The following is a 27,965-nucleotide window of genomic DNA, read 5'->3' as shown; positions in this document are numbered from 1 at the left end:
TAACTTTTGCTTTGTGTATATCTTGATTCGTCTCTATTGCCATTGCCCTGGCTGGAAGAAGGTTCAGTGAATGGGAGGTGCAGCGTGAGGTAATACAGTAGGAGGAGTGGGCATGCTTCTCAAATGAAATGTTTGATGCGCTCTCCACACTCTCTGTAGTATGCATATTGAGAAACACCCACGGTCTCTCTCTCCTCCCCATGGACTATATGGGGCATGGTCTCACTCACACATCATTTCTGGGGTTTGTTTTAGTGTCATCAGTCATCATATCCATAAGGATTTATAGTGCCTTCAGAAAGTATTCAGACCCCTTTTACTTTTGCCACATTTTGTGACGTTACAGCCTTATTCTAAAATGGATGAATTTGATGAGGGGAAAAAAACTATCTACACGCAATACCCCATAATGACAAAGCAAAAACGGAAATATCACATTTACATAAGTATTCCAACCCTTTAACTCAGTGCTTTGTTGAAGCACCTTTTGGTAGTGATTACAGCCTTGTGTCTTCTTTGGTATGATGCTACAAACTGGGCACATCTGTGTTTGGGGAGTTTCTCCCATTCTTCTCGGTAGATGCTCTCAAGCTCTGTCAGGTTGGATGGGGAGCGTTGCTGAACAGCTATTTTCAGGTCTCTCCAGAGGTGTTCAAGTGCCAGGTTTCCTGCAGACCTGACGCTTGGCATTCAGGACAAAGAGTTCAATCTTGGTTTCGTCAGACCAGAGAATCTTGTTTCTCATGGTCTGAGTGGCCTTTCGATGCCTTTTGACAAACTCCAAGCAGCCTGTCATGTGCCTTTTACTGAGGAGTGGCTTCCATCTGGCCACTCTACCATAAAGGTCTGATTTTGGAGGAGTGCTGCAGAGATGGTTGTCCATCTGGAAGGTTCTCCCATCTCCACAGAGGAGCTCTGGAGCTCTATCAGTTTCCATTGGGTTCTTGGTCACTTCCCTGACCAAGGCTCTTCTTCCTAGGACTGCTCAGTTTGGCTGGGCGGCCAGCTCTAGGAAGAGTCTTGGTGGTTCCAAACCGCTTCCATTTTAATAATGATGGAGGCCACTGTGTTCTTAAGGACCTTAATTGCTGCAGGAATGTTTTTGTACCCTTCCTCACATTTATTGAAAATATAACACTATCTACTTACCCAATTTCCATACTTGAGTAAAAGTAAAGATACCTTAATAGAAAATGACTCAAGTTAGTGACACCCAGTAAAATACTACTTGTGTAAAAGTATTTGGTTTAAAATAAACTTAAGTATCAAAAGTAAATGTAATCACCAAAATATAGTTGAGTATTAAAAGTACAAGTATAATTCATTTAAAATTCCTTATATAAAGCAAAGCAGACGGCGTTTGTTTTTATATACAGATAGCCAGGGGCACACTCCAACATTCAGACATCATTTACAAATGAAGCATGTGTTTAGTGAGTCTGCCAGATCAGAGGCAGTAGAGATGACCAGGGATGTTCTCCTTATAAGTGTGTGAATTCGACCACATTTTCCTATCCTGCTAAGCATTCAAAATGTAGCGAATACTTTTGGGTGTCAGGGAAAATGTCTGGAGCAAAAAGTACATTTTCTTTAGGAATGTAGTGAAGTCAAATTTGTCCAATAGTAAAGTACAGATACCCCCCCCCCCCAAAAAAAAACTACTTAAGTAGTACTTTAAAGTATTTTTACTTAAGTACTTTACACCACTGTTCACACTCCTGAGTCAATACATGTTAGAATTAGAATCACCTTGGCAGTGACTATTATTATTATTTGACCCTGCTTGTCATCTATGAACATTTGAACGTCTTGGCCATGTTCTGTTATAATTTCCACCCGGCACAGCCGGAAGAGGACTGGCCGCCCCTCATATGGTTGTTCCCCTCTTGGTTTCTTCCTAGGTTCCAGCCTTTCTAGGGAGTTTTTCCTAGTCACTGTGCTTCTATGCCTGCATTGCTTGCTGTTTGGGGTTTTAGGCTGGGTTTCTGTACTGCACTTTGAGATATCAGCTGATTAAAGAAGGGCTTTATAAATAAATTTGATTGATTACAGTTTGAGTCTTTCTGGGTAAGTCTCTAAAGAGCTTTGAACACCTGGATTGTACTATATTTGCACATTCTTTTGAAAATTCTTCAAGCTCTGTCAAGTTGGTTGTTGAGCTTTGCTAGAAAACCATTTTCAAGTCTTGCCATTGATTTTGAGTCAAAACTGTATCTAAACCACTCTGGAACATTCAATGTCTTCACGGCCTACCACGGCCAAACCCTAATGACGTTGGGCCAATTGTGCGCCACCCTTTGGGACTCCCAATCACGGCCTGTTGTGATACAGCCTGGAATCAAACCAGAGTCTGTAGTGACGCCTCTAGCACTGAGATGCAGTGCCTTAGACCACTGCGCCACCCAGGAGCTGTATAGTGCCTTATTGCAAACAGGATGAATGTTTAGGAATATTTTTTAGTCTGTACAGGCTTCCTATTTACTCTGTTGTTTAGGTCAGTATTGTGGAGTAACTAAAATGTTGATCCTTCCTGTCTTAGCCATTAAACTGTAACTGTTTTAAAGTCACCATTGGCCTCATGTTGAAATCCCTGAGCGCTTTCCTTCCTCTCCGGCTACTGAGTTAGGAAGGACGCCTGTATCTTTGTAGTGACTGGATGTACTGATACACAATCCAAAATATTTAACTTCACTATGATGAAAGGGATATTCAATTTCTGCTTTTTATTTTTTATTTTTTTACAAATCTTCCAATAGGTACCCTTTGCGAGGCATTGAAAACCTCCCTGGTCTTTGTGGTTGAAATTCACTGCTCGACTAAGGGACCTTACAATTTTCTGTATGTGTGGGGTACAGTGAATAGGTAGTCAATAAAAATGTGTTAAATACTATTGCACACAGTGAGTCCATGCTACTGTCACAAACCGGCTTGTAGTCTGTAACAAAAAGAAGAAAACGTGGAGATAACTTTAGTTCATAAATACATTTGTTTAACTATAAACAAGTAACAATGGGGTGTGTTGTCAGTGGTTGCGTGCATCGATGTGATAATGAGGGGTGTTGAGAGGTACCAAAGCAAACACACAAAACAGCTACAAGAAGGCCATAACCAAATTCCAACAGTGAGTCTCCTCAATAAATGAGGGAAAGGTGTATTTATCCCCAGGACACACCCGACCCCAGGTGTGTCCCATTTCGCTGATGATCCTCCCGGCTACGCCCACCGACCTCCTAATAAGGAAAACAAGAGCAAAGAGAATTCGGCAGACAGTGGGAGGGTCGTCACACTACTTATTAAGTGACTTGTTAAGTAAATTTGTACTCCTGAATTTATTTAGGCATGCCATAACGACAGGGTTGAATACTTACTGACTCGAGGCATTTCATTTTTAATACATTTGTAAAAGTTTCTAAAAACATAATTCCACTTTTGATATTATGGGGTTGTATGTGTGTGTGTAGGCCAGTGACAATCTCAATTTAGTAAGTTTTTTTTAAATTCATTCTGTAACACAAAATGTGGAAAAAGTCAAGTGGTGTGAATACTTTCTGAAGGCACTGTATACTTTATTTCTAATTAAGTTATTAATAGTTAAACAAAGCAAACATGGTGGTAAATAACCAGACCGTACAACACATTCTGCTAGTTCAGTAATACCCAAATTAAATGTGGTTTTATTTCCTGAAGGTTGTTAATGTGGCGTCCAGGTTGGACCGAATTATTATTATTATTATTATTATTATTATTATTTATTTAAATAAAAAATAAAAAACATTGTCATTCTGATACGCAATAAGCATTTAGAATTGTTTTAGTTCATTCAGAAGATTTGTCTTATTAGGAAGTAAATGCACCCTTTGAATGTCTCAAGTCAAGGATTCCAGCCGTGCTGTCAACTGTAATTCATGTATAGGAGGGGGAATTGAACAGTAAAGACCAAGGCTACTTACGTAACTAAGGCCTCATCATGTGACTTTGGCCTTATTCAGTACATTTGAGTTCCCTTAACCTGTTCTTGGTCTGTGGCCACCAATTCCTACCTCCTTTTATTGTGGTCTGGCAGGCAGGCAGGGTTTGTGTTGGCCCAGTAACCACAGCAGCACGTGACCGGCAACTCTGAGGAACCCCTGACCAACACTGAGGCTCCACACACACCTGTCTGTCTGTGCAGGCTGGAGGAGAGTTCTGTGTCTACGCTACAGAAACAGTCATCTATAAGGTCATAACCGATCACCTAAGGCAGTGGTATTCTAACTTTTTTTAGCAGGGACCCCATTTTCTTGTCCCCACAAGAATTTCTTCCGACCCCACCCCAAATCTAATGACAAATTTAGATTTTTACATCAACAAATAACCTTCAATTCATTACATTTTAATCTCTTATCAAAATTAAGAGACCAATAAATACGTGTACGCAGTTACTTTTTTCTTAACTTTCTCAAAAACCTTTGTATATTGTCCCATACCCTAATCTGTGCTTTTTAATTATTTGTTTCAACAAACAAAAAAATCAGTAAAGTTTTCTTTCCTCCTAGATGTAAATGCAATAAAAGAGAAGTCACCATATGGACAGGAATTGATTGCATTCAGTGTAAAGAATAGCTTCGTTATGTGATCAACTCTTAAGACCATGCAGCCCTGCAGCAGCATGGATTATTTCTGCTGGTCGAGAGTGTGTATACCCTGTGGGTTTCCTTTACACACACCACCTTTCCTCTCCAGCCACAATCTCACTCACACATTTTTACTGTGAAGGCGAGCTGGCCATTTTACAGAGCTGTTAGTCTGATGCCTATGGGAATGGTTCTCTTGTTTTTTTTCTTTGACGGGAAATTAGCCTAACTGAAACCAGAAGGGCACTTTTATTCAGACTAATCGCCAGCCATGTTTTGATTACAATTGTGTACAATTGTTTAACATTCAATGTAGTAAGGCAAACACTCATGTATGTGTGTGTATATGCTGAAATGAAGCTGATGTAGATGCTGAACACTTATCTGTTCTGTTTGTCTGTGTTCAGCTTCCGTTTGAGAAGGAGGTCTACTACATTCAGCATTCCATGCTCTACCTGGTTCCGGTATACCTCTTCAGGAAAGGAGGTATGTTCATCTTCTTTTGCACTTGTGAAATTCTGTGCTCTGTTGTCGCCATTCCATGGGTGCTTCACTAGAAATGAAACCATTTGAGTTATTCATCACTGCTACCTTAACTCAACCAATCGAAACCCTTCTCCCAGTTGTGAGATTGTTGCACTGACAGAGGCGGAGACCTGGGGAAAACTGACAGACTGCCATCTAGTGTAGAGATGACATTCTTGCAACCAGTTTCAAGTTTAATGGTCACATGCATAAGTACATTGAAATGCCTTTCTTGCAACCGATAAACCCAACAATGCAGTAATCAATAACAATGTAGTTAAGGTAGAACAAACACACAAATAAAAATAGACAAAATAGACACGAGAAAGTATATATTTTCTTTATTTAACTAGGCAAGTCAGTTAAGAACAAATTCTTATTTTCAATGACTGCCTAGGAACAGTGGCTTAACTGCCTGTTCAGGGGCAGAACTGTGCTGAAGCAGAGAGAACAGTCTATGGCTTGAGTGGCTGGAGATTTTCCCGACATTCCTTTCACACCGCCTGATATAGAGGTCCTGGATGGCAGGGAGCTTGGTCCCAGTGATGTACTGGACTGGCCGCACCACCCTCTGTAGCACCATGTAATCGAGGGCGGTGATATTGCCACACCAAGCAGTGATGCAGCCAGTCAAGATGCTCTCAATGGTACTGCTGTAGAACCTTTTTGAGGATTTGAGGGTCGATGCCAAACCTGTTCAACCTGCCTTCACGACTGTGCGCATGTCAGCTCCTCGGTCTTACTGAGGGAGAGGTTGTTGTTCCAACACCACACTGACAGGTCACTGACCTACCTCCCTGTAGGGTGTGTCATCGTCGCTGGCGATCAGGCCTACCACCTTTGTGTAGTCAGCTAACTTGATGTTGGAGTCATGTGTGGCCACACAATCGTGGATGAACGGGCAGTACAGGAGGGGACTAAGCACACACCCCTGTGGGGCCCCAGGTGTTGATGATCAGCATGGCGGAGGTGTTATTGCCTATCTTCACCACCTGGGGTCGGCCTGTCAGGAAGTCCAGGATCCAGTTGCAGAGGGAGGTGTTTAGTCCCAGGGTCTTAAGCTTGGTGATGAGCTTGGAGGGGACAATGGTGTTGAACGCTAAGCTATTTTCAATGAACAGCATTCTCTCATAGGTATTCCTCTTATCTATGTGGGTGAGTGCCGTGGAAGTGCATTTGGATCTGTTTGGGCGGTATGTTGAAATTGAATTTGTCACATGCGCCAAATACAACAGTGAAATGCTTACTTACAAGCCCTTAACCAACAATGCAGTTAAGAAAAATAAGTGTTAAGTAAAAAATAGAGAAGTCAAAAATAAAAGTAACAAATAATTAAAGGGCAGCAGTAAAATAACAGTAACGAGGCTATATACAGGGGGTACCAGTACAGAGTCATTGCGCGGGTGGCACCGGTTAGTCGAGGTAATTTAGGTAATATGTGCAAGTAGGTAAAGTGACTCTGGATGGATACTAAACAGAGTAGCAGCAGTGTAAAATAAATGGGGGGGGGGGGGGCAAATAGTCCTGGTAGCTATTTGATTAGCTGTTTAGCAGTCTTATGGCTTGGGGGTAGAAGCTGTTAAGAAGCCTTTTGGACCTAGACGCGGCGTTCCGGTAACGCCTGCTGTGCGGTAGGAGAGGGAACAGTCTGACTCGGGTGGCTGGAGTCTTTTTTGACATTTTTTAGGGCCTTCCTCTGACACCGCCTGGTATAGAGATCCTGGATGGCAGGAAGCTTGGCCCCGGTGATGTACTGGAGTGTACACACTACTCCCTGGAGTGGGTCTAGGGTGTCTGGGATGATGGAGTTGTGTGCCATAACCAGCCTCTCAAAGCACTTCCTGATTACAAATTTGAGTGCTAGTCATTGTGGCACGAAGCCTTAAAGTTCTTGGGAACAGGAATGATGGTGATAAGCTTAAAACATGTGGAGATTAGACTGGAACAAGGAGAGGTTGAAATGACAGTGAATATGCCTGCCAGCTTGCTGTTCTGTGCATGGCCTCAACACCCATGTTGACATTCCATCATTTAAAAAAAAAGATGTTTAGCATCCAAAGCAGAACATATAATATGGTTATGAAAAAGAGTAATCATTTACCTGACAGCAATTCAGAAGAAAATACTATGGTGGCCTATGTTGTTCAAATTAGCTCCCCAACTGACAACAAAAGTCTGGACTACAATTTGAACGAAAGAGAATTGAATGAGCTCTCGATCTGTGATTTACTATTTCTCTCCAATACAGTTAAGCTAAACTGCTTAAAATGTGACCACTTTAAAGAAAATCGACAAGATCACGAACACCCTAACAGATTCACACCAATTTGGAACAACTGAGTCCGTATCATACTCGTACGTGTAACATATCTTTGAACATAAGGAAGGATTCATATCCCTAAACAATAGGGGTGGGCTGTCATAGCAGTTTCCATGTGTTGTAGATGTATAAATGAAAAGTTGCTTTCCAAAGAGCTGGGTGGAGGTGAGCTAAACAACACAACTACAGTGCAACCAAGCCCATAGCTGTACTGTAGAGTTCACAGTACGTTATGACTTCATGTTGCCTGGTGGCAACATCTGTATTTGATAGGATACTGCTCTGTCAATTATACAGTGGAATTTGTGAGTCACTCTGCCCTGAGTCCCAAAAGCGGGGAGGGGAACTCCATGTCTATGCATTCTGCTCCAATGGCTGATGTGAAATGGCAGTGAGACAAAGAGAGAGCTCAGAATCCTAGCCAAGCTCATGATGACTCGATGATAAGGAATCTCTGTGTATCTGGTTGTCTGTACTGGCTCTCTGTGCATTGTGATGGTAGAGTGCTATCTAGTCCACTGGGCTTTGGGTTGAGAGCAAGCGAGGGAACAATGAATGGAGGGCTTGTTCCTTCAGCTCCCCCTCCCCTCTCCACCCTTCCACTCTGTTCCTGGCTCTGTACTGCTGGGCTGTCTCTCTCTGGCCCGGACTTAATTGACTCTGTCTCCACTAGAGCACAGGGGTGGAAAAATGCCTCAACACATGGACCTGTTTTCAATCAATCCTCTGTTGGAGACACCCACAGGCTCAGAGAGAGGAGGAGGGTTACATGGGGATCTAGGGGTAGGCAGGGCCTCATGAATGCAAAGGCTCCATGTGATTATGCTTGTGAAACAGCAAACAAGCTCGACACCACCATCCCTCGTCAGCACTGGTTTTGAACAAAGTGGGAAAGCATGGTCTCTTGAAGAAAAATATCCACTGCCAGCTGTATTCTTTGAAGAGGGGAGTAAGAATATCAATAGTGATTCATCTCCCTGCCAATAAACTGAAAGCAATCCATAACAGGATCTTCAGCTCTGTTTTTTGTATAATGTTCATACATTGTCTATTCTCTCCCACTGCAGGTGTGTACAAGCCAGAGCCCTTAGGGGACATGTGGTGGGCTATCCTCTCCACTGGCATCTTGTTCCTCTATCACTTCCTGTTCCTGCAGGGCCTGGGCCTGGTAAGAGACTAATTGAGGGAGCCCTCTACTGGACACTTGGTGAAACGGCTCCCCTCGCTCTTAAAGGAGAGGCCAGTAACATGAGGCACATGACACAGAAATACAGGATGTTGACAAGATTTGTACCCTATAGACATAGATCATATATTGATGCTAGGGAGGTTAACCATTAAATGTTTATCCGCCGAAAGTACATTCGACTGGTCGTGTTTACCTCTATAGGGAAATGTACATAATTTAGTGGAATTAAATTAACGCGTGTGTATTGTCTTTAGTCATCATGTATTTTATCACATGCGCACAGCATACAGAGTTTAGTTTGAGGATTGGATTGGCCCATCACTTGTCTGAGGTACCACAGACCTCTTCTGCACAATACAACAATTCTAAATGCAATCGCATGTTAACTATTTTGATGGTCACGATTTTAAGAGCTACTATTTCTCAATCTCAACTTGTCTTTTAAAGCGCGCCTCCCATTCTCCATTCGAGTGCATAGGCTATAGTCAACGGTAGGCAGGCTACAGTCAACGGTAGGCAGGCTATAGTCAACGGTAGGCAGGCTATATTTACTTAAAATAATGAGGAAGGTCTTACCTTGCTTCAAAGTAAGGTAGCCAAAATCCAACCATAGTAATTTGGAAGAAATTATTTTATAAAGACTTCCTTATGCCATTTAATCAAATCATTGATTTATATAGCCCTTCGTACATCAGCTGATATCTCAAAGTGCTGTACAGAAACCCAGCCTAAAACCCCAAACAGCAAGCAATGCCGGTGTAGAAGCACGGTGGCTAGGGAAAACTCCCTGGAAAGGCCAAAACCTAGGAAGAAACCTAGAGAAGAACCAGGCTATGTGGGGTGGCCAGTCCTCTTCTGGCTGTGCCGGGTGGAGATTATAACAGAACATGGCCAAGATGTTCAAATGTTCATAAATGACCAACATGGTCAAATAATAATAATCACAGGCAGAACAGTTGAAACTGGAGCAGCAGCACGGCCAGGTGGACTGGGGACAGCAAGGAGTCATCATGTCAGGTAGTCCTGAGGCATGGTCCTCGGGCTCAGGTCCTCAGAGGGAGAAAGAGAGAATTAGAGAGGGCATACTTAAATTCACACAGGACACCGGATAGGACAGGAGAAGTACTCCAGATATAACAAACTGACCCTAGCCCCCCGACACAAACTACTGCAGCATAAATACTGGAGGCTGAGACAGGAGGGGTCAGGAGACACTGGCCCCATCCGAGGACACCCCCGGTCAGGGCCAAACAGGAAGGATATAACCGCACCCACCACTAGAGTGATATCTTCAACCACCAACTTACCATCCTGAGACAAGGCCGAGTATAGCCCACAAAGATCTCCACCACGGCACAACCCAAGGGGGGGCGCCAACCCAGACAGGAAGATCACATCAGTGACTCAACCCACTCAAGTGACGCACCCCTCCTAGGGACGGTATGAAAGAGCCCTAGTAAGCCAGTGACTCAGCCCCTGTAATAGGGTTAGAGGCAGAGAATCCCAGTGGAAAGAGGGGAACCGGCCAGGCAGAGACAGCAAGGGTGGTTCGTTGCTCCAGAGCCTTTCCGTTCACCTTCCCACTCCTGGGCCAGACTACACTCAATCATATGACCCACTGAAGAGATGAGTCTTTAGTAAAGACTTAAAGGTTGAGACCGAGTTTGCGTCTCTTACATGGGTAGGCAGACCATTCCATAAAAATGGAGCTCTATAGGAGAAAGCCCTGCCTCCAGCTGTTTGCTTAGAAATTCTAGGGACAATTAGGAGGCCTGCGTCTGGTGACCGTAGCGTAGGTGTGTACGGCAGGACCAAATCAGAGAGATGGGTAGGAGCAAGCCCATGTAATGCTTTGTAGGTTAGCAGTAAAACCTTGAAATCAGCCCTTGCCTTGACAGGAAGCCAGTGTAGGGAGGCTAGCACTGGAGTAATATGATCACATTTCTTGGTTCTAGTCAGGATTCTAGCAGCCGTATTTAGCACTAACTGAAGTTTATTTAGTGCTTTATCCGGGTAGCCAGAAAGTAGAGCATTGCAGTAGTCTAACCAGCTTTTCTCTCCCTGTTCTATTGGTTTTCATATCAACTTTCTTCGGTTGTCCAGAAGCGAAAGGCACAATCCTAGTTATTTATTTTCGATCTGTCACATGGAACCGCTCGCATTAGTTAAATAAAGGTTAAATTAAAAAAAATAATAATAATAATTAAATGCGCTGTTTAGAACTGTGTTTCCCGCAAATTGCATTTTGGTAAATGTTTGAAAATGACGTTTTATTAGCTGCTTCGTTACAGCCGTTGCATATTCAATAACAGGCCATTAACATGCAAGACCCACAAACAGCTGGTGCACCACAAACAGCAGTTCAGTCTATTGAAGGCAAAACAAAGCTTAAAGCTCTTAATGGAAAAATGTATATTCCTTGTATACATCCATAGTCTTTTTTTTGTTGGTCACGTCATTTTACTCTTTGAACATTTTTATACCGTTTGTTGACAAGTTAACTAGGGTCGGTTAGTCTGCAGCAGAATCGACCAAATTGTGAATCCCAAATTGATACAGCATTGTACAGGACACAGGAAGTGAAGTAAGATAAAAACATAGAATGTGCATGACAGTTATTTTAATAGGATTCAACATAAACATGATGCTGGATGGATACAGGATCTGGATAAAGAGTTTGAGTAAAGATGGTGCCTTCAGAAAGTATTTACAGACTTATGTTACACAGCCTGAATTTAAAATGGATTCAATTGAGATTTTTGTGTCACTGGCCTAAACACAATACCCCATAATGTCAAAGTGAAATTATGTTTAGACATTTTTACAAATGAATAAAGAATGAAACGCTGAAATGTCTTGAGTCAATAAGTATTCAGCCCTGTTGTTAATGCAAGTCTAAATAAGTTCAGGAGTAGAAATGTGTGTAACAAGTCACATAAGTTGCATGGACGTGTTTAACATGATTTTTGAATGACTACCTCATCTCTTTACCCCACACATACAATTATCTGTAAGGTCCTTCAGTTGAGCAGTGCATTTCAAGCACAGATTCAATTGCAAAGAAGGGCACCTATTGATAGATGGGTACAAAAACAAAAGACATTGAATATCCATTTGAACATGGTGAAGGTATTATTTACACTTTGGTTGGTGTATCAATACACCCAGTCACTACAAAGATACAGGTGTCCTTCCTAACTCAGTTGCCAGAGAGGAAGGAAACTACTCAGGGATTTCAATATGAGGCCAACGGTGACTTTAAAACAGTTACAGTTTAATGGCTGTGATAGGAGACACGTCACTAAGTACCACTCTTCATATTTTCAGGCATGGTGGTGGCTGCATCATGTTATGGGTATGCATGTCATCGGCAAGAACTAGGGAGTTTTTTATGATAAAAATAAACGGAATAGAGCTAAGCACACAATCCTAGAGGATAACCTTGTTCAGTCTGCTTTCAAACAGACACTGGGAGACAAGTTCAGCTTTCAGCAGGACAATAACCTAAAACACAAGGCGAAATATACTGGAGTTACTTACCAAGACGGCATTGAATGTTCATGAGCGCCCTAGTTATTTTTGATTTAAATCGGCTTGAAAATCTATGGTAAGGCTTGAAAATGGTTGTCGAGCAATGATCAACAACTAACTTCAAAGAGCTTGAAGAATTTTAAAAAGAATGTGCAAACTTTGTACAATCCAGGTGTGCAAAGCTCTTAGACTTACCCAGAAGACTCACAGCTGCAATTGCTGTCAAAGGTGATTCTAACATGTATTGACTCAGGGGTGTGAATACTTGTGTACATTTCTAAAACATTTTTGTCATTATGGGGTATTGTGTGTAGATGGGTTAAATCTATTTAATCTATTTTGATTCCCGTCTGTTACACAACAAAGTGGAGTAAGTCGAGGGGTGTAAATATTTCTGAAGGCACTGTACATGACACACTAGCATGTCTAATGAGCTGCGTAACACAGCTGACTGCTCTTCTCTCTTATTGCCTGACTGAAGTTACAAATGAAACAAATACCAAGCAAGGCCTCTGTGTTTCTGCTAGCTAGTCTCTCACTTCTCTTTTTCTCTCACTCTTCCCAGATGACCGAGGTCAACCTGAATAACATGTTGTGTCCAGCGGTGTCTGACCCATTTTACGGGCCTTGGTACCGGGTTTGGGCTGCGGGTCACCAGACCCTACTGACCCTGGTCCATGGGAAGGCCCTGACCCTCTTCTCTTACCACACCGGCCCCACCTGCAGGTACCTGCTGGACACCGCAAGACTTCGCAGCAAGGTCGACTGAACAGACCGACAAACAGACTCACACGGACGTAGCCTTTTTAAATCCAATGCCTGTTCTTACGTTGGGATTTTCTATCAACATTTTTAATGCATCTTGTACAACTTACCTTTTTTTACTGTAAAGAATTAGGCATTTCAGGGTGAAATTAAACAAAGTTATTATTTTTGTGTTAGGGATGGCTTGCATTGTTTGCATGCACACATGATGGGGAGACTGCTGGAGTTGGTAGTAATTGGTGTGGGGCTGGCCAGGGGAAATTACCCTTTTCTTTTGTTTTGGTCAGATTTCCTGAACCGGAGTTACTCATGTTTCTAAAAGTTACTTTTTTTTTCTAAAGTTGCCTTTTGTAGTTATGTTCAGAAAAATGGGGCTAGCCTACATATTACTGAATTGTCATTGTTACTGTACACCTTAAACTCTTAATTTGTGCTTGCTATGACAGTTGGCCCAGGTATGGGTCAAGTTGCCATTTTGTGTTTGTATTTAAGATAACGTTATCTTTGACATGTTTAATCCATTGTAAAAGCCATCACTTTGTGATATTTTGTTTGTTAGAGTAACGGTGGTGATGCATTTGTATCTGTCATATCTGTGGGCACAGCCTCTGCTGACAAAAAGAAACCTGTTCCTCACGTCTTTGCTGGATCAAGTGGTATAAATGAGAGGGCTCCTGCATCTTTGTCCCATCTCTCAATCACTGATTTTACTGAACTGCAGAGGCGAAAGAGAATGTAAGGGGCCTTTTTACAGACAAGTGTTTGTCCTGTTGGATCATTATGGACGAAGGGAAATTACAGGAAGGTATCTTGATGTACAGTGCCTTTAAAGTATTCAGACCCCTTGACTTTTTCCAAATGTTGTTAGCTTACAGCCTTATTCTAAAATTGCTGGGAAAAAAACATGTAATACATCTACACACAATACCCCACAATGACCAAGCAAAAACAGGTTTTTAGAAATTCTTGCAAAGTTATGAAATTAACAAATACCTACAGTGCCTTCTGAAAGTATTCAGAGCCCTTACATTCAAACCCTTTACTCAGTACTTTGTTCACATTTGGCAGTAATTACAGCCTCAAGCCTTAATGGGTACATTGCCACAAGCTAGGCACACCTGTATTTGGGGAGTTTTTCCCCATTCTTCTCTGCAGTTGTTTGATCGGGTAAAAATCTGTGCTCTGGCTGGGCCACTCAAGGACATTCTGAGACTTGCCCCGAAGCTCCTCCTGTGTTGTCTTGGCTGTGTGCTTTGGGCCGTTGTCCTGTTGGAAGGTGAACCTTCACCCCAGTCCGAGGTCCTGAGCGCTCTGGAGCAGGTTGTCATCTGTACTTTGCTCCGTTCATCTTTCCCTCGATCCTGACTAGTCTCCCAGACCTTACTGCTGGAAAACACCCCCACAGCATGCTGCTGCCACCACCATGCTTCACTGTAGGGAGGGTGCCAGGTTTCCTCCAGATGTGACGCTTGGCATTCAGGCCAAAGAGTTCAATCTTGTTTTCATCAGACCAGAGAATCTTGTTTCTCATGGTCTGAGTGTCCTTTAGGTGTCTTTTTGCAAACTCCAAGCGGGCTGTCATGTGCCTTTCACTAAGGAGTGGCTTCAGCCTGGCCACTCAAATCTCTTCCATTTAAGAATGATGCAGGCCACTGTGTTCTTGGGGACCTTAAATGCTGCAGAAATGTTTTGGTATCCTTCCCCAGATCTGTGCCTCAACACAATCCTGTCTCTGAGCTCTACGGACAAGTCCTTTAACCTCAGCTTGGTTTTTGCTCTGAAATTGCAGTTAATGTGGGACCTTTTTATATAGACAAGTGTGTGCCTTTCCAAATCATGTCCAATCAATTGAATTTATCACAGGTGGACTCCAAGTTGTAGAAACATCTCAAGGATGGTCAATGGAAACTGGATGCACCTGAGCTCAATTTAGAGTCTCGTAGCAAAGGGTCTGAATACTTATGTAAATAAGTTATTTCTTTTTTTTAAATGTGCAAACATTTTTGCTTTGTCGTTATGGGGTATTTTGTATAGATTGCTGAGGATTTGTTTTATTTAATCCATTTTAAAATAAGGCTATAATGTAACAAAATGTGGAAAAAGCCAAGGGGTCTGGATACTTTCTGAATGCACTAGGTTTTGGATACAGCACAGTTGTCAAAAGGGTGAGAGGAGCGATGTCCTGTGCCTGTTGAGAGAGGGGATCTGAAAGGTAGAGATGGCCTTCAGAGATAATTCATTAAAGGGATTTAGGGCTCTATTAAATCCGTATTGCGGAAGTTCGGCATTACAGCGTGATTGAAATGTAAAGGCATTGTTAGCGGTAAACGCTTCATATGTTGACTTCAGTGATACAGATTGAAGAGCCTTTTGATCATGGGGCATATTCAGTGGTTTATTATCAAGGTTGCAGATGAAATGAATGTGTAACGTCAGTTCTCAATCAAATGCCTGTTCTATACATTACACTTCAATCTACATTCTGGGTGTTGGTTATTTTTAAGGGGCAGCCCAATTTCAGTCCATATATCTACATAACCGATCACATACTTTGTTTAATGTATCTGTTTATTGATTACCTGCATAGCTCTACTTCGGGACAGTCATTGGGAAACCCTGTTTTAAGGGAAGTAACTGTTTTAAATACAATTTCCTATTCCCTATCACTTCGATCGATCCCATTTTGTAATAAGGGATTCCCTTACACATTAGAAAAACAAGGGATATGGTATACTTTTGTACTTTTCTGGGTGGATGTGCAATGTGCTGTATTGACAATAAATGTGATTTCTGCCCTTAAATGGTCTTCTCAGTGAATAGCTCAGGAACTAGTAAATAATTCATTGGATTTATATCGTGCTCAAAAGAGTAAGGGGGAACACCTCTACTACCAATGTGTACCACCAACAATATTATCCAAGCTGTAAATATAACCTTGTGTATTGTATAACATTCAATCAAGCTCCAACTCCATGTTGGATTGTAATAAAACACCCATGACACAAAACATGCGCACACAATTGTATATTTTCACTTGGTTTTACATTTTTTATTGGATAAATGATTTAAAGGTAATAAATGTTTAACTACATTATCTCCACAGCCATTGCTCACATACCCACTGATAACCCATCAATATATATGATTTTTTCCCCCACAATTTTTGGGGGTGGGTATTTCTTTTATATGCCATACTATCATAAATGCCCATTAAGTCTCATCACACTAACAGCAATTCAATGGGGAAGGAGGATCTAGCACTAAAGGTAAGTCGTTTATTTCCCAGTTCATATTATTCCATCAACATTTTCAAGTTACTAAAGTTGAGAAAGTGAACCAAAAATTAAAAGTAGAATAAAAGGTGGTTGTGAGGGGTTACGCCAGGCAACCCCACATCCTGTCATGCCACCACAACAGAGACTGTCACTCTGCACAGCAACATGTCTCAACTTGGTGTCTGAAATTTTCTGAACATAGAAAACCACAATTAATTTAGAAACTAGATCCAAAATATTTTTTTTGAAAATAATTGATGTACAAAAAAGTTTTTTTTTCTTAAAGTACATTTTCTTATAAAAGTTTTATTCATTTGTAGATCAGTGCGATTGTATTCCAGTGCAGCTACTGGGTCCAGAGTAAAGAAAAGAGGCTTTTTCATCTTTAATGGCATAAAAAAAGAGAAACTCATCTTTTATATATGAAGTATAACTGCTGGTCTTTAGGAAAAAAACACATAGAAACCCATAAATCTAGGAGGCACGCTATGGGGTTTTATTTTTTGTTGCACAAATTATAATGAAAATAATCTAACAAAATAAACTGTGCAACCAGGTAATTTCACTATCCTTGATGCCTGGTCAGGCTCCAAACAGAATAAAAAAAGTCATTGAATAAGCAGTTGCTAAAGAAAGAAAGTTAGAAATCGTACAAAAAAAAAGAAAAAGACGGGAAAAGAGAAGTCATTGTCTCTTGGGGTGTTTTTTGGAAGGACAGGAAGCCAGGCCTGAAGAGCAGCATGTGGACGTGGCCAGAGGCATCTTTGGTTCGGTCGAACATACAAAAGGTTATATGAGCTTAAGCATTCAACAAAGATATATGCATACACATACAAGGAATGCTGGGACTAAACCATAACCCTGGTATGGAACCAAATGACATTGTCTTTAACATTATCCTAGTTGTGTCAGTATGAACAATGGGCAGAGGTGTGCTGCAAATGAGCAGTCAGAATCACATTTGACTGGTATTCATGAATACTGACTTGAGGTTAAAAAAAAAGAAGAAAAAAATAACTTTCAGTCATTTCCATGTGAAAGTAACATACTTCAGAGGAGGCTGGTGGGAGGAGCTATAGGAGGACGGGCACATTGTCAAACGTGTTTTCTGTTTGATAGCATTACATTTATTGCAATGAGCCCATATTCCAATAGCTCCTCCCACCAGGCTCCTCTGATATACATTAATGACAACAAATGGTCTCAGTCAAACATTATACAATAATTATGTGAGCATCCTGATGACGTCAGCACTCGTCCGGCTGTCACTAAACCTGCCAGTTAAACCCACCCTCATGTCCAGCCAAGTCGCAACATGGCCTTTGGCTTAAAGAAACCACTGTTACAGAGACTTACTGTACATGCATGACAATATTTAAGAAGGCTAAAAACGCTGGACTTCCTTTGAGGCAGTTGGTAAGAGCCAGAGTTGAGAGAGCCTTCAGTCAGAACCTTTCCTTTAAGCTGTTAATCAACCCCATGGATGAGTATAGGGTACAGGACAGCTGTAACAACGATTTAACACAGAGGTAAAACATGAAGTGTTATTGGAACATCCAGTCGTGGGCTGGGCAAGGAAAGGGCCTACGATGGAGTGTCGGGGGTGACAGCCCTGTTCACTCCCACTCTTTACTGTCCCAGCGCAGGAGAGAATGTTCCCTTCTGATGACACCATCTACTGAACCAGATATCACCTTCAACCCCAAGGCCATGAGGCAGGGGCGGGGAGTTGGGGGTAGAGAAGGGAGGAGGGGGGTTAGTTGGGACTTCTTGTCCTTTCAAACCTGCAGGGTGTTGACTTACACTGGTAGGGAAAAAACACCTGTTGAACAGATCTGCATATATCAAGGATAATAAGTTGGATATGATCGATGAGTCCGCATGACCAGTCACGAAACCCGCGACCGCCCCAACACGAGGTCCAATAGCACCATTTTATTTATTTTCTATTTTTTTTAACGAGTTATGAGTCTCTACACCGTAGATCAAGCATGTCATGGATTTAACCATTCTGCATGTTTTATACACATACACACATGCAACAGAGTGGATTGCATTTGTGTATACATATAAATCAGCAAGCATGTAAAAGACAGCGTGGACTTGGTTTTGCAGCATGACCAGAAAAAGTTCAGGTTGTGCTGTATTTAATGGACCAGAAAATGGGTACCTGACTGTTCAGCAGCAAGGATAGCTTTTCCCACAGTTCTCTGAAAACTGTTTTTGTGACAAACTACAAAGGGCAAAATCTCTCTTTAAGTAGGCCAATTTGTCCTGTCAATATTACTAAGCAGCATGGTCTGATGCATCAGTTCCCTGACCCCAAGAGGATATGATGGAAAGGCCATCCAATCTCTGAGCAGGGAACCACAGTAAACAGGTGAGATGAGCTCATCTGAACCACTTCTACACTAGGCTATATTAATGAAGTAGCCTGTCTGACCACAAAAGGTTCCCATCTGCCTCCCACTACGATAATGTGTCTATCCAAGGGTGAATGGGTGAATCCGGTTCACCTTCACTGCCCTGTAGGTTGAGGTCAGGGTTAGACAACAGTACGGGACAGAGGAACACTCAGGGCACCATTTCACCGGTCCATATTTATTTAATCATTCCTTAAGGCAACACAATTGAAATCTGGGTCATTTCAGGTTACTGTGGATGGAGTGCCAAAAGCCCTTAACATTTTGCATATAAAAATTAAATAATAAATAAAATGATTTACCCTACTGTCAGTTGGTAAAGGCTGTTACGAAAATACGTTTATTTTGTTATTTTTTTACAAGCACCCTTCAAAACTGTCAGTCACCACAAAAAAAAAAAAAAATCAAATCCTGTACACTACACAGAGGTCACGAGATAACCCTCAACGACACTTGTTAAAACATACCAACTACTGGACGTGGATGTGACTGACAATGAAGAATACTAGGAGGGGGAGGGGAAATGTCTTCCCTGGCTCTTTATGTAGAGTTTGATTAAATGCAGCTTGATCCACCCTTTACTAGTTCCCTCTGCATCGGTTCCCACCAGCTCAGCCAGAAGCTGCTGCAAACCAGCTGACAAGACAGACCAACAGCCTATGCATGGTTTCTTGTGGCACAGAGATGGGGAGCAACTTGTCCTGAAACCAGCAAGCACCTCAACAGCAGCATGTCATGAAGAGGAAATAACGGAGGGGTGATTTGAACAACTTAACCGACGACGATCAGAGTCAGGGGTTTAGCTATAGCTAGCTACTCAGTCCAGTAGCCTCCACAGCAGCTCCTAACGTTTGACGAGAGCACATGAAAGTGCACATCTATGGCAACCGGGCAGTCATCAAGCATGTAACATATGTGGATGTAAACATTGGAGGTGAGGAGGCCACAAACAGGAGTTCAAACCTTGATGCTAACCCATGTCCACAGAGTAACTAGAGGAAGGCCAGATAACGTCTCACAGGCCCAGATTCCTAACAGGGACCAAGCACAGAGCACAATCGGAGGGGAAACACAACTTTTGGGACCAAAGCCACCAGAATAAATTTGACTCGTAGAGGAAGTAAACATGGAGAAGTTACTTATTAGAGGGGAGAAAAGCAAACAGCAAAAGACGACCACTCTTACAAAGCATGCATTAAAAAGAGAATATGGCTTGTAGTAGTTTTAGCATGTGCCCATCACTAGACTCAAATCTCATTCATTGGTTTTTCCTCTCAAACCAACTGGCATGGAATAACAGGACGAAGGCCTTTTCCTCAGAGGTCAATGACTTGGATCATTATTTATCTGTACTCTGCAGTCAACTCTCCCACCCAACCGCATCCTCCAGCCCTGTACATCACATTCATTCCTCGCCCGATTCAAAATGACAAAGAACAGAACCTAATTTGAAGCTAAAATGGCTTCCTCCATACATTTCTCAAGTTTTAATGAGAGGGGGAAAATAACAACTGTAGCCGGACAAATTCAATTCAAGTTTCAGAGTGGCGCAGCGGTCTAAGCCACTGCATCTCAGTGCTTGAGGCATCATTATACGCCCTGGTTCAAATCCAGGCTTTATCACAACCGGCCATGATTGGGAGTCCCCATAGGGCAGCGCACAATTGGCCAGTGTAGGCCGTCATTGTAAATAAGAATTTGTTCTTAACTGACTTGCCAAGTTAAATAAAGGTTCAATTAAAAAAATAAAAATAAAAAATGAAGTCTAGAAGTGTTTATCAAAAACACCATGAACACTCCGGTGGAAATGAAAGGCTCTGTCAAGCATCATGGGAAATATTTTGACATGATCCTATTCCTAATTTAATGTGGCAGTTTCAATGTCCTGTCAGATGTGCACTTAACAAACGGCTAACCACACACAGAAGAGCAAACAGGTTTGTAGGGTAACGCAATAAAGACCAGCTAATATTGTTTGTGTGGCATCACAACCCCACAATGTAAAATCTTGGGTATACACGTCTCAACATCTACTCAATTACATCACTACAACGGTTTACAAAGGCCAAACCTACCTTAACAGTCAATACTTTTTTGAGAGGAATCGCAAAATTGAGGAAATGATGCAACCTTCCAGAACTGCTGATGGCTTGCTACATGATACGCACAATGTCAATCAGGCTACTAAGAAAGGATTCAACAGAAAAACACATTTTCCTAATAGAAGGGAACACTGTAGAAAAGCCTACACAAAATATGAGCATATACCATTATGCAAGACTAGTCCACCATATATGACTTGCTTCCATCCACAGAATCAAAAACCTGATTAGGATTCTTTGAAAATAATCAAAGTTCAAGAAAATCTAGTATTCGTTTACTTGTCAAAAATATGAACGAAAGGGGTTATAGATATCAATATATATGCTGCAAAAACTAAATCAATAGGAGGATAAAAAGGGAAAAAAAGGTTTGTTTTTTCTCGTCATTATCAATGTATGCTTATTTTGCCACCCGTTGCCACGTCAACGTCTGTGAGAGCGTCAGCATGGCAACGGAAACTATCATCATAAAATGGTACAGTAGTAGAGATAGCTAGACCAGGAGGGGGCGGGCTCTCCTGGGAAAAGGTCCGCAGAGAGGTTCAGTGATTTGTCATGCGGCTCGCTGTCAGGAATAATGGTTGTATGGTGGTAGAGGATGCCCGATGCCGTTCTGATAGTGATGGTGCTGGCGGTGGGCGATGTACTCCGCATAGCTCATCGTCATCTTCTCGCTACGGTACCTGAGCAGGAGGAGAGAGAAGTTAGAGAAGGCACAGTTACCCCAACTTACCTGGCAGCGGCACCTCAATCTCTACTTCCTAATGCTGCTATGATCTAGCAGTAATCGGTCACTGATCTCCCTGGAGGTACAGTGGCAAACAGGACCATGGTGGGCTTTGGGAGGGTCACCTACAGTAATTATGCACCAGTCACATATTCCCAGTAGTGAGCAGCACGTTCACTTCCAGAATTTACACTTAACCTTTTTGGGATAGGGGGCAGCATTTTCACTTTTGGATGAATAGCGTGCCCAGAGTGAACTGCCTCCTACTCTGTCCCAGATGCTAATATATGCATTTTATTATTAGTATCGGTTAGACATGATGTCTGTGAGTATAACATAACTCATATGGCAGGGGAAAACCTGAGAAAAATCCAACCAGGAAGTGGGACATCTGAGGTTTGTAGTTTTTCAAAGCTTGGCCTACCGAATACACAAAGTTGCACTTCCTATGGCTTCCACAAGATGTCAACCGTCTTTAGAAACTTGAATGAGGATTCTACTATAAAGGACGGGCTCATGAGACCTCTTTGAGTCAGTGGTCTGACAGAGTGCCTTGGTCTCATGACGCGCGCTCCCGACAGAGTTACCTCCCGTTCCAGTGCTTTTCTTCATTCTCCGGTTGGAACATTATTGATGTTTTATGTTAAAAACAACCTAAAGATTGATTCCATATATCGTTTGACATGACTCCAAAATGGCGGATATTCCTCTGGCTGTTTTGGGCTCTGAGCGCCGTTCTCAGATTATGCTTTTTCCGAAATATATATATATATTTTTTTTTAAATCTGACACAGCCGTTGCATTAAGGAGAAGTCTATCTTTAATTCTGTGAACAGTTGTATCGTTTATCAATGTTTTTATGAGTATTTCTGCAAAATCACCAGATGTTTTGGAATCAAAACATTACTGCACGTAACACGCCAATGTAAACTGAGATTTTTGGATATAAATATGCACATTATCGAACAATACATACATGTATTGTGTAAAATGATGTCCTATGAGTGTCATCTGATGAAGATCATCAAAGGTTAGCGAGTAATTTGATCTATATTTCTGCTTTTTGTGACTCCTATCTTTGGCTGGAAAAATGGCTGTTTTTTTTTACTTGGCTATGACCTAACATAATCATATGTTTTGCTTTCGCTGTAAAGCATTTTTGAAAATCGGACACGATGTGTAGATTAAAAAGATGTTTATCTTTCATTTGCTGTATTGGACTTGTTAATGTGTGAAAGTTACATATTTCAAAAAAATATTTTTGAATTTCGCGCGCTGCCTTTTTAGCTGAATGTTGTCGAGGGGTTCCACTAGCGGAACCTCTGCCCTAGAGAGGTTGGCAAAACCAAAGCCAGCAGTGGAAGTCAGACAGCATCCGGTGTGAAAGGAGAGCAGCCTCTTACCTGGTCAACTTAATGGTCTTCCTGAAGTCATTTGTGATGGGAGCTTTGTAGCCTCCCTTTCGTAGTAAGGAATCTATGGTCTGAATGTGGTCCCATCCTGCACAGAGAAGGTTGATTCCTCTTGAATATCCCCCTTTATGTCCCCCTTGAATACCACTTCTCTCTACAACAAAGACCTCCAGTCATTCAGAGATCATAAAGGTGGACACAGGATTCCACTTACCTTGCTCTTTTGCGACCTCTGGTAGATAGGTGGCGGTGCGCTTTGATCCTTTTTCATTGAAAAACTCTATCCTAATGCCATGAACACCCACCTACAGGCCAGAGAAAGGCGAGAGAGAGAAGAAGAGACATCACTTTAATGACAGGACCAACAGAGAGAAATATCTATACGAACTACATGTCTTCGGCCACTGTCCAACCGACTAGAATGCCTAAATATGTCTTGCTGCACTAAGCCTAACCTACTGGATTCTGTTGTGTGAAGGGGGGGTGAGAGGCTGCGAGGGAATTGGAGGTTTAGGGTGAGGAATGGAGGGCCACGGTAATAGGAGAGTGAATGGATAGAGGAGACAGGATGTGTCCCTGTAAACCAGCACACTCGGCGCAGGGCCACGAGCCAGTCAAGGTAGCTCAGAGGATTGTTCCCATTATAATCCAAACCGGTAGGTGATACACAATTCACCAACCCACGTCACAACCCTTGTTGCACCCTACCCTACTGTGGCCCACTCCCTGCAGTATAGCCCATCTGGGTCAACAAGGTGACTGCTTATGTCCTCACCACAAAGACATATTGTGTGTGTGTGTGTGTGTGTGTGTGTGTGTGTGTGTGTGTGTGTGTGTGTGTGTGTGTGTGTGTGTGTGTGTGTGTGTGTGTGTGTGTGTGTGTGTGTGTGTGCTGATTGTCTGCCTAAATCATCCTTGTAGTGTGAATCTCAAGGCTGCAATGGGGTCCAGTTCATTCAGGACATGAAGGTGCCACTGCAGCAGAGCCCTTCCCGTATCCAATTCTCATCTCTACTTCACACTGGAGATTGTCTTTTACAATGTGCTCTGTGTGGGAAGTGTACTGCTCTCCGGGGCACAGGCAATCTAAACTGCTGGATTCACATATGTGAAGGCCATTTCATTTCAATTAAAAATCAATGACTGAAGAGTATTGCATAAGATGAATTAATAGCTACCTGTCTTGTTTCAGTCTCTTACCTCCCAGTCAAGGTAATCACCGACGTCCTCGAAGTTGGTGAGCAGAGACACTGAGCAGAAGAGGCGTGGCAGCTCGTCCCTCGTCATGGGAGGAAAACGGCTGTCTTTAAGGGCACTGTGGAGACAAAGGCACGGGACGTTTAGGGCGAAAATAAGCATCATTACTTTGAACCAGTTCCAACTGGAAGACCAACAGATTATCAAGGACAATGTCTACCCAAAGTTATATTTGCATTTCATCTCACACTAAGCTGAGGGCATTATGGTTATAATGAAAATAAAGATCAAATCTCTTTGGTAAGAGAACATTTAAATAAAGGAAACCCTGCAAGCATATTTCTTTATCCTTTCAGAAGACAGATGGCAATAGCCTTTAAGTGACATCTTCCATGATTCAAATCAAATAAACTGTATGTTTATTGGTCACAGATGCAGCGAAACGCTTGTGTTTGTAGCACCAACAGTGCAGTAATAATATGCACATAATCCAAAAAGAAAAAAGAAATACCACAACGAGCAATGTCAGAGTCCGGATTATATTTAAGCAATAAGGCTAGAGAGGGTGTGGTATTTGGCCAATGAACCACGGCTAAGGGCTGTTATTTGGCACGACGCAATGCAGCCATATACCACAAACCCGAGGTTCCTTATTGCTATTATAAACTGGTTTCCAACATAATTAAAGCATTAAAAAAAATGTAAAAAATATTTTGTCATACCCGTAGTACAGTCTGACATACCACAGCTTTCAACCAATCAGCATTCATGGCTCGAACCACATAGGTTACACACACACACACGACCAAAAGTATATGGACACCTGCTTGTCGAACATCTCATTCCAAAATCATGGGCATTAATATGGAGTTGGTTCCCCCTCTGCTGCTATAACAGCCTCCACTCTTCTGGGAAGGATTTCCACTAGATGTTGGAACATAGCAGCGGGGACTTGCTTCCATTCAGCCACAGGTAGCGTTATCCTGGCACCCGCCAAATCCAGATTCGTCTGTCAAAACTGCCAGATGGTGAAGCAAGATTCATCACTCCAGAGAAGGTGTTTCCCCTGCTCCATAGTCCAGTGGTGGCGATCTTTACACCACTCCAGCCGGCGCTTGGCATTGGCATGGCAATCCAAGGCTTGTGAACGGCTGCTCGGCCATGGAAACCCATTTCACGAAGCTCCCAACGAATAGTTATTGTGCTGACGTTGCTTCCAGAGTCAGTTTGGAACTCGGGAGTGGGTGTTGCAACCGAGGACCGACGATTTTTACACGCTGCGCGTTTCAACACTTGGCAGTCCGATTCTGTGAGCTTGTGCAGCCTACCACTTTGTGGCTGAGCCGTTGTTGCTGCTAGAAGTTTCCACTTCACAATAACAGCACTTAAAGTTGACCAGGACAGATATTTGACTAAGTGACTTGTTGGAAAGGTGGCATCCTTTGACGGTGTTAGGTTGAAAGTCACTGAGCACTTCAGCAAGGCCATTCTACTGCCAATGTTTGTCTATGGAGATTCCATCGCTGTGTGCTACATTTTATACATCCATCAGCAACGGGGGTTGCTGAAATTGCCGAATCTAGCCATTTGAAGACGTGCATACATACATAACCACACATGCATACAGTGTACACATAGTACACACAATATAAATAAATAGTAAGTTTGAACACACCTCATTCCAGGATTTTTCTTTATTTTTTTTACTATTTTCTACGTTGTAAAATAATAGTGAAGACAACAAAACTATGAAATAACACATAAGAAAGGTTTGCTCTATTAAATCCCCGAGCTGACAAGGTAAAAATCTGTCATTCTGCCCCTGTGCAAGTCAGTTAACACACTGTTCCCTGGGCGCCGAAGACGTGGATGTTGATTAAGGCAGCCCTCCGCACCTCTCTGATTCAGAGGGGTTGGGTTAAATGCGGAAGACACATTTCAATTGAAGGCATTCAGTTGACTAGGTATCCTCCTTTTTTTTATTTAACTAGGCAAGTCAGTTAACTTCTTTGGGACTGGGGGGCAGTATTGAGAGGCTTGGATGAATAAGGTGCCCAGAGTAAATTGCCTGCTACTCGGGCCGAGAAGCTAGAATATGCATATAATTAGTAGATTTGGATAGAAACCACTCTGAAGTTTCTAAAACTGTTTTATTGATGTCTGTGAGTATAACAGAACTCATATGGCAGGCAAAAACCTGAGAAGAAAATCCAACCAGGAAGTGGGAAATCTGAGGTTTGTAGTTTTTCACGTCATTGCCTATCGAATACACAGTGCTATGGGGTCATATTGCACTTCCTAATGCTTCCACTAGATGTCAACGGTCTTTAGAACCTTGTTGGAGGCTTGTACTGTGAAGGAGGGGGGAATGAGAGCTGATTCAGTCAGGCATCTGGCAGAGTGCCATGAGCTCAGTCTCGCGCGCTCCCGTGAGAGTTAGCTGCGTTCCATTGCATTTCTACAGACAAAGGAATTCTCCGGTTGAAACATTATTGAAGATTTATGATAAAAACATCCTAAAGATTGATTCTATACTTCGTTTGACATGTTTCAACGAACTGTAATATGACTTTTCGATTGGACTTGCCTGTGCCTCATGAGTTTGGATTGTGTACTAAACGCGGGAACAAAAAGGAGGTATTTGGACATAAACGATGGACTTTATCGAACAAAACAAACATTTATTGTGGAACTGGGATTCCTGGAAGTGCATTCTAATGAAGATCATCAAAGGTAAGTGATTATTTATAATGCTATTTCTGACTTCTGTTGACTCCACAACATGGTGGGTATCTGCATGGCTTGTTTTTGTGTCTGAGCGCCGTACTCAGATTATTGCATGGTTTGCTTTTTCCGTAAAGTTTTTTTGAAATCTGACCCAGCGGTTGCATTAACCTTTTTGGGATAGGGGGCAGCATTTTCACTTTTGGATGAATAGCGTGCCCAGAGTGAACTGCCCCCTACTCTGTCCCAGATTGTAATATATTATTATTAGTATTGGATAGAAAACACTCTGAAGTTGGATTTATCTCAGGTTTTCACCTGCCATATGAGTTCTGTTATACTCACAGACATCATTCAAACAGTTTAACAGAACTCATATGGCAGGCGAAAACAAGAGAAAATCCAACTTCAGAGTGTTTCCTATCCAATATTAATAATAAGATGCATATATTAGCAACTGAGACTGAGCAGCAGGTCGTTTACTCTGGGCACCTTATTCATCCAACCTACTCAATACTGCCCCCCAGCCGTAAGAAGTTAAGAACAAATTCTTATTTACAATGACAGCCTAGGAACGGTGGGTTAACTGCAATGATCAGGGGCAGAACGACAGATTTTGACCTTGTCAGCTCGGGGATTCGATCTAGCAACCTTTTGGTTACTGTCCCAATGTTCTAACCACTAGGCTACCTGCCGCCCCTACGAATCATGTAGTAACCAACAAAAAACAAATCAAAATATATTTTATATGAGAGTCTTCAAAGTAGCCACCCTTTGCCTTGATGACAGCTTTGCACTCTTACCATTCTCTCAACCAGTTTCATGAGGTAGTCACCTGAAATGCATTTCAATTAACATAATTTATTTCTGTCTTACTGCGTTTGAGCCAATCAGTTGTGTTGTGACATGGTAGAGGTGGTATACAGAAAATAGCTCTACTTGGTAAAAGACCAAGACCATACTATGTCAAGAACAGCTCAAATAAGCAAAGAGAAATGACAGTCCATTATTTTAAGACCTAAAGGTCAGTCGATAAGGAACATTTCAAGAACTTTGAAAGTTCCTTCGCAAAAACCATCAAACCATCAAGCGCTATGATGAAACTGGCTCTCATGAGGACAGCCACAGGAAAGGAAGATCCAGAGTTCTCTGCTGCAGAGGT

The 27,965-nt window shown here is 42.2% G+C and overlaps 2 protein-coding genes across 2 annotated transcripts in view; one reads left to right on the top strand and one right to left on the bottom strand.

The window, feature by feature from the left end:
- Positions 1 to 15,744, top strand: part of LOC135550435 (transmembrane protein 164-like) — a 62,223-nt gene extending 46,479 nt beyond the window's left edge. Inside the window, exons 4-6 of the mRNA XM_064981226.1 lie at positions 5,021 to 5,099; positions 8,526 to 8,626; positions 12,744 to 15,744. Of these exons, the coding sequence (XP_064837298.1) occupies positions 5,021 to 5,099; positions 8,526 to 8,626; positions 12,744 to 12,947 (384 nt within the window). The 3' untranslated portion in view covers positions 12,948 to 15,744. The remainder of the gene's footprint in view (positions 1 to 5,020; positions 5,100 to 8,525; positions 8,627 to 12,743) is intronic.
- A 460-nt stretch (positions 15,745 to 16,204) lies between these two features.
- LOC135550434 (nuclear protein AMMECR1-like) overlaps positions 16,205 to 27,965 on the bottom strand; it is a 39,461-nt gene continuing 27,700 nt past the window's right edge. Inside the window, exons 3-6 of the mRNA XM_064981225.1 lie at positions 24,083 to 24,197; positions 23,097 to 23,187; positions 22,874 to 22,970; positions 16,205 to 21,426 (exon numbers count right to left, since the gene is read on the bottom strand). Coding sequence (XP_064837297.1) covers positions 21,312 to 21,426; positions 22,874 to 22,970; positions 23,097 to 23,187; positions 24,083 to 24,197 — 418 coding nt within the window. The 3' untranslated portion in view covers positions 16,205 to 21,311. The remainder of the gene's footprint in view (positions 21,427 to 22,873; positions 22,971 to 23,096; positions 23,188 to 24,082; positions 24,198 to 27,965) is intronic.

The sequence above is a fragment of the Oncorhynchus masou genome, chromosome 12 (assembly GCF_036934945.1).
Source record: "Oncorhynchus masou masou isolate Uvic2021 chromosome 12, UVic_Omas_1.1, whole genome shotgun sequence".
In the NCBI taxonomy this organism is placed as follows: Eukaryota; Metazoa; Chordata; class Actinopteri; order Salmoniformes; family Salmonidae; genus Oncorhynchus; species Oncorhynchus masou.
The sequence above is the reverse complement of the archived record's forward strand: the minus strand, read 5'-3'. Positions and strand labels throughout refer to the sequence as shown.